Source organism: Sminthopsis crassicaudata, chromosome 2 (genome assembly GCF_048593235.1).
Source record: "Sminthopsis crassicaudata isolate SCR6 chromosome 2, ASM4859323v1, whole genome shotgun sequence".
NCBI classification, from domain to species: Eukaryota; Metazoa; Chordata; class Mammalia; order Dasyuromorphia; family Dasyuridae; genus Sminthopsis; species Sminthopsis crassicaudata.
The window spans coordinates 280,195,661-280,202,713 of NC_133618.1; the positions used below are offsets into that span (position 1 = coordinate 280,195,661).

At 33.1% G+C, this 7,053-nt stretch overlaps 1 protein-coding gene across 5 annotated transcripts in view; it reads left to right on the top strand.

Annotated features, from left to right (window-relative positions):
- Positions 1-4,949, top strand: part of STRN3 (striatin 3) — an 86,364-nt gene extending 81,415 nt beyond the window's left edge. For all 5 annotated transcript variants that reach the window (XM_074289567.1, XM_074289569.1, XM_074289570.1 and 2 more), the window contains 3 exons: positions 1,118-1,225; positions 3,066-3,152; positions 3,243-4,949. In XM_074289567.1, coding sequence (XP_074145668.1) covers positions 1,118-1,225; positions 3,066-3,152; positions 3,243-3,412 — 365 coding nt within the window. In that variant the 3' untranslated portion in view covers positions 3,413-4,949. The remainder of the gene's footprint in view (positions 1-1,117; positions 1,226-3,065; positions 3,153-3,242) is intronic.
- Positions 4,950-7,053: the final 2,104 nt, after the last annotated feature.

The following is a 7,053-nucleotide window of genomic DNA, read 5'->3' on the forward strand; positions in this document are numbered from 1 at the left end:
ATGGATAGAGTACCAGCTCTGAAGTCAGGAGGACCTGAGTTCAAATGTGATCTCAGACATTTAACATTTCCTGGCTGTGTGACCTTGGGCAAGTCACTTAATTTGCCTCAGCCCCCCCCCCCCCCAAAAAAAAAAAAAGTCACCTCCATATCATATTGATACAATTGAGTAGAAGCTTTAAAGCCAGGAACAATACATTTTTTAAAAATCATATTACAATGCAAATTTTCCTATTAGTCCATGTCCTTGGACTCAACTATGACATATGTAGGGCTTCAGTGATAGATCTCATTGGATTAAAGTCTATTGTTACACATAGTGGGTTTTGTGTTTTTTTTTTTTTTTAAAGTTAAAAGATTTTATATTGTACTGAGATTTAGAGGCTAAGTGACTTGTCCAAACTAGTAAGACTTACTATATATAGCTAGTGACATTTTTTTCTGTAAAATAGGGATTATTTCTCCATTTACTTCTCGTGATTACCATGGGAGTGAAATGAAATGCTATATATGAAATACTTTGTAACTCTAAATTGCTATTTAATTTTAAAGTATTTTCTCCTCTTTCCTTGAATTTAATCTGGAATTGATAAAATTTTTCTAAAAATTGATAAAATTGAGGGGTTTTTTTTGTTTTGTTTTGTTTTTTGTTTGTTTGTTATGTTTTTTTGTTTTTTTTCTTTCCACAAGACTAATTTTTATTGTTTGGGTTTATTTAAAAAAAAAAATCTCTACTACATCACCTTTTTCTCAGGATGAACTTATATAGTTCTAATAAATTGTATAAAAAATTTAATCAGTAGTGAAATTACTATTGTCTCATGAAATTATATTTGTTACTGATAATATATCCTGAGCTTGAACATAGAAAAATACATCAATATACATACTAGGTAATCTTAAATTAACTTCCCACGTATAATGAGTAGCAAAAGGGAACCCTAAATAACATCTTCAGACTTTGGTGTATAAGTCTTTTTATTAAGTAGTGATCTTAACTTACTATTGACTCCCAATAGTTTAGTCTATATGAGGGATTGTAATTTATGATAAGTACAAGATGCAGCGGTAAAGAAAACTAAGTAATTCATTGGTCATGCTTTTTCTTTTCCATCCAGGTTTACAATCAAATAATCATATTAACAGGGTAGTAAGCCATCCCACACTCCCTGTTACTATTACTGCTCATGAAGATAGACACATCAAGTTTTTTGACAATAAAACGGGTAAGAAAACTGGTCTTGCTATTTTTATTATGAGAATATTATTGCTTTTATTTTGCCTTATTTCTACTGGAATTATTAATTTTCAGATTATGTTATTAAGTAACTTTTTATAATGTGTTATTCTCTAGATTTTATATAGTAGCTTTTTTATATGGAGTCTTTGTTTTCTTCAAAATAGCTTAAGTCATTTTGATTTTTTTCTGGCTAAAAGTAGGGAAGTTGATGATACGCAATACATGTTAGTTTTAGAACCTTGGGGTACTAGATCTATAAAGCATTCTCTTGAAATTAGGAAAAAATAGGCCAAATTAATGGAAATTATAATATTTTAGTCTTTAAAAAAGTCTTTAGCTTAATTCTTCATTAACTTCACATAACTACAATAATGACTGGTAGCTTTTAATAAAAGTAACATTCTTTATCAAGAAATGATTATTACTTAAATTTTACAGTTATATTCCTATAATTTTTTATTTCCTTATTAGGCTTTCAGAGTAAATATATGTGTTAAGACTTGATCAGAAAAACTCATTCATTCCTGGTTATCCTGCTAATTAAGTGTATCCTGCTTTACTTGAAAAGTAATAGTAATCAAGCATATTTGTGTGGTGCTTATTCCTATACTTTATATTTCATATTAGGTTTGAAGCATTATACAAATATGCTTATTTATATCTTAAACACTTGATATGTGTGTATGTACATGTGTGTGCGTATGCACATGTGCGTGCGCGCGCGCACACACACACACACACACACACACACACACACACACACACACACACACACACAGTAGTGCAAGGAGGCCTTACTTTATTAGGAGCAGCCCTAACATTTCTAGTTATAAAAATAGTGTTGGTATAGGAAAATGTATGTGATTTGCAGTGCTTGCTACTTCCTGACTTTGGTGGAGTGACAAGTCATAGTAAAGGGTTCCCCATTTAGAAGAGTATTTTGTTTTATTGTACCATCTGGGGTGTGTTTTTTTTTTTTTTTTTTTTTTTTTTTTTTTAATTTCTCTTTAATCTTAAACATTTAATTCTAAATTGTTTTTTGTATTGGGTTGCTTTTTGCTGAGGCAATTGGGGTTAAGTGACTTGCTCAGGTTTATACAGGTAGGAAGTGTCTGAGGTCGGATTTGAACTCTGGTACTCCTGACTTCAAGGCTAGCACTTTATACACTGCACCATTTAGCTGTCCCTATTAGGTTGCTTTTTACAGTATCTTCATTTAATGCCTAAGACAAATTCAGAGTAATTTTTAGGCTGAGCATTCTTTAGCTTATTATTCATGAACTTGTTTTTGTCTATTTTTATTTCAGTAGGTTTGGTTTACTTGTCAATTTGGTGGTAGACGGTGTAGGTTTATATATGTTTTCATTTTTGCATTAAAAACATTCTGAAAGTGGGTTCTTAGACTTTATCTGACTTCGGGCCTGGATTCATGGCACAGCATTGTGGCCTTGCCTTTATTTATTCTTGCAGTATGAAAAATTTGACGTCTCAGAAGAATAATGAACTTGATTAGTTTTGAATTTATATAGGAAGATTTACCCATGCTTGTTTTAGCAATCTGTTTAAATGTTGTTACACTTCTGCAAACAGTATTCTTTAGTTCTTTATGTAATTTTATGTAGAATCTAGTGATACGGTTTTCTTGTCAGTGTAGTTTCAGTGTCTAACACCATTTTGCATATTGGTTATTTGAGGCTACTTACTAAAAATCCATTTTGGAATTTTGCTCTTAAGTGAATTGTTGCTATTAACATGTTAAAGGTAAGTGTAAACCCCCCCAACAAATGTAGTTAATTCAGTAACGTTCTTTATTGTATTTCATATAGGTAAAATGATCCATTCTATGGTTGCTCATTTGGATGCCGTTACAAGTCTAGCAGTAGATCCTAATGGCATCTATCTGATGTCTGGAAGTAAGTCTTAATGTAATTCATGATGTCTGAGTGGTTATGCTAATTGTGGTTCTGTTGCAAGATTTAATTAATTGTGACCTTCTTCCACAGGTCATGACTGTTCCATTAGGTTGTGGAATTTAGACAGCAAGACATGTGTACAAGAAATAACAGCTCATAGGAAGAAGTTGGATGAATCCATTTATGATGTAGCTTTCCATCCATCAAAAGCATATATTGCCAGTGCAGGAGCTGATGCCCTTGCCAAAGTATTTGTGTGACACAAAAAAAATACCTGCAACATAATAGCAGGTCTTCTTGGACAGAAAGAGGGAATGCATCACTGCCATCAATGAGGTTACTGATAAGACACTACGTATGATCTGCCTAAGCAAAGGCTATTTTGGGGCAGGTTTAAATTGGTGAAAATCACCACATCTTGAATAATGTCAGGCTCATTCATTTAACTGTAATTACTGTATTTTGTGGGGGCAAAAAAGGAAACCAGTATTTGTAGCCTTTACTGGATATGAACTGAGCATATGTCTGTTCATTACATGTCTAAGCCAACGTGTGGAGTCTGATCTTAGAAAAAGACTTATTTTGGACTCTGTGTGCTGCCTTAGGGTTAGGATGTGGTGCTCTTGTGGGGGGGAAGTGAGCTCCAAGAGTAGCTTTCTTTTCATCTCTTAGTGATCTTCTCTGTTTATCAGTTGAATGCCACAGATTCCCTTTTAAATTTATTTTGCTTTAAAAAAAAAAAAAAAGGAAATTTAACTTAAAAATATTTTAGCATTAGTTGCACAAAATGTTTGGATAAAATTCTAGTTTTTATAAGTCTTTTTATATATTTAGCCTGTCACAACAGTGCTCAAGATTGTATTGATGATGTTTTTCTGCATTATAGAACCCTAAAACACAGAGATCTCACTGACCCGCTGCCGTGTAACCACTCTTCCCTTCTTTTGCCTAATACAGCTCAGCCAAGTCCTTCCTTAAGGATGCTAATTCATCATCATCATCATCATCATCACATAACTGTCTTCATAAATAAAAGACTGTAAAGAAAGATGTGTTAAAATAAAACACTGGGGCTTACTACCCCCAATGAACTCTTTAAAATTAAAAAAAAAACCACAAAAATAAAAAAACTAATCTTGGCATCCTATCACTATGTGATATTTTGTACATCTTACTGTATTTACAAGTTTATTTATCAAGGATTACCCATCTTACTCTAATGGCCTATTGTTATTTATTTCACTTTTTGTTGGTCTTTATATCATTTATGTATGTGCTAAAGGGCCCTGTATATCTATTATGGCATTCTTTGAACAGTCTAAAATAGACTAAAAATGGATAATTTCATAGTTTAATTTGCAAACCAACTTATTTTTCTCCCGTTACATATCTCAGTTTACCACGATTCCAGAAAAGCTATCTTGTTTAAAAAATATTTGGAGTGAAAATGTTATATTTGCATTACAAATAGGACACAAAAGTAGTTGAATCAGGATTCAGAAAATCTGCTGTGTTTGGACTAGTTATCCCTGTTTTTATTTTTTCAGATGTGCTTAATTTTACGGTGTAACTAAAGATTTTGTTTGTGTAATGCATGATTAAGACAATAAAGTATTTTTTCTAGTCTTCCACAAAACTTTTCTGATCAGTTTGCGAGTTTTGATGAGTTTTGTAAGGTTTTTGTTTTACAAACTATGAATCAGCAAATTTTTAAGATTGTACCACATAGCAAAGTACAGCTGTTGAAAAATAATGTACATAAAATGCATATAATAAATATTAAATGGTGTACCTGTATGTTACTGTTGGCCACATTATTTTGTGTTGAAATGCAATAAAGTATACTACTTTATTCTTAGTCGCTGAACTAGAGAATTTTCTAGATTCCATACTTTGTATGCTACTTAACTAGCATTTATCTTAATTTTATGCTAATTAGTGTTTTGAAAATATTCTTTAGCAATTCACTTGGCACCAGTTTTTTGGTTTTGATGTTAGTTTTAAGAATAATTTTTCAAGAGTTTCATTTAAGATTGATTTTTCTCTTGCATATTCTGAAATTGAACTTTGGTAATTTGTGCTTACTTCAAATTTTCAAGGGAAGAGGTTAAGTTTCTTATATATATAATGATAATTCAAGAAACTTAACCTCTTCCCTTTTCCCATTTCCTTCTCCCTGCCTCATCCCCCCATTTAAATTCAGTTTGTCCTAATCTAGACGGAGAAATCATTAAAACTAAGATTAAATTTTTAGACAATCTGCAATCTATGATTTTGTTTTTCAGTCATTTAGATCACCAAAATTATTTTCCCATGAAAATAATGTTTTAAATGATATTTAATTCCTCAGGCAGCTGGCCTGGAGTTAGGAAGGCTTATATTCTTGAGTTCAAATTTGACCCCAGATACTTCTTTGCATCACTCTGGACAAGTGTCCTCACCTGTAAAGTGACCTGGAGAAGAAAATGACAAAACATTCTAGAATTTTTGCTGAGAAAACCCCAGATTAGGTCACAAAGAATTGGGCACAACTGAATTGACTGCACACCCTTAATTTCCCAGCCTAATTCTTTAAAAAGCTTATAATATAGCCAAAACTAGTAATAGTGCTATGAAACAACATTCCTGTCTACAATGTTTCTCTGAGCAGACAATTTAGGATTACATAGTGGTGCATCAGGTGCCAACACAAGCCTATCTTTGGCATGCATAGTTGGACTCTCGCCTGTCTCATTGTCCATGAAAGCCTTTTCCTTTGATTGCTGCTACCACCACTTTCTACCAAAGATTTCTTCCTAGCTTAATAACAAATGCTACTTCAGCTTTTCCCACATTTCTCCTGGTTCTCAAAAGCAAGGGTTCAAAGGGGGCTTGTCAACCATTTTTTATTGCATAGAGTAACAAGTAGATCCCTTGTATTGCTCCTTGCCATAACTGGCTGGAACAACTTTTTTACCCTTAAGTTAGGGTAGGGGTAGCTAAGAACCGCTACCAAAAAAAGGTATTCTTAAAAATGGTGTCATGTATCATGATTCATCCTGCTCAATGACAGAAACAATTACCTTTTTTTTTTCTTAAGGAAATAAATGTAAGATACATGAAATAATATAAGGATCATATTTCACCCAAGATAATAGTCAGAATTTTAAAAGTTATGTATGGAAATATGCATCAGAAAGCCACTACAGAGCACTTTGAGAGAAAGGCAGCCTGGGACTATTGTATCTAGAGCTGCTATAATTTTAAGCATTTTTATGTTATACATGGCAATCTGGTGTGACACCTTCAGACTCTTCAAGAGTCATGTTTTTACATGCGTAATATGAAATAAATATAATTACAAAGAAAAGTTATGTTGAAACTATAGTTGGGAAAACTGATCACACAATTCATATTCCAGGTTCTATTAAATATTGCATAAATTACATTTCAAGATATTTACAATAGCAGCAAGGTGATAGGAATATAGGTATTGTGCAGAACTAATACCATTCCATCATTGAAAGAAATCTTGGTTTTCAGTTAAGTTAGTGAAAGTAAAAGTCCTTTTTTTTTTTCCCTTTACAATTTCACTCCCCCCCCCCCCCCAGGCAATTGGGGTTACGTGACTTGCCCAGGGTCACACAGCCAGGAAGTGTTGGCCACATTTGAACTCAGGTGCTCCTACCTTCAGGGCTGTGCTCTATTCACTGCACCACTTTGCTGCCCCTACCCTGAGAATTCTTAACCTGGTTTTTGGAGTCAAGAATACTTGGGTTCAAGTTGTGATATGTATTGATTACTGTGAGACCATGGACAAGTCATTTTTTACTTAAGACTTCAGGACAAGGCAACTTAGTGTTCAGCTGAGTTGATTTATAGTTGTATAAATGGTCCACCATGATGAAATAACTGGTCAGGG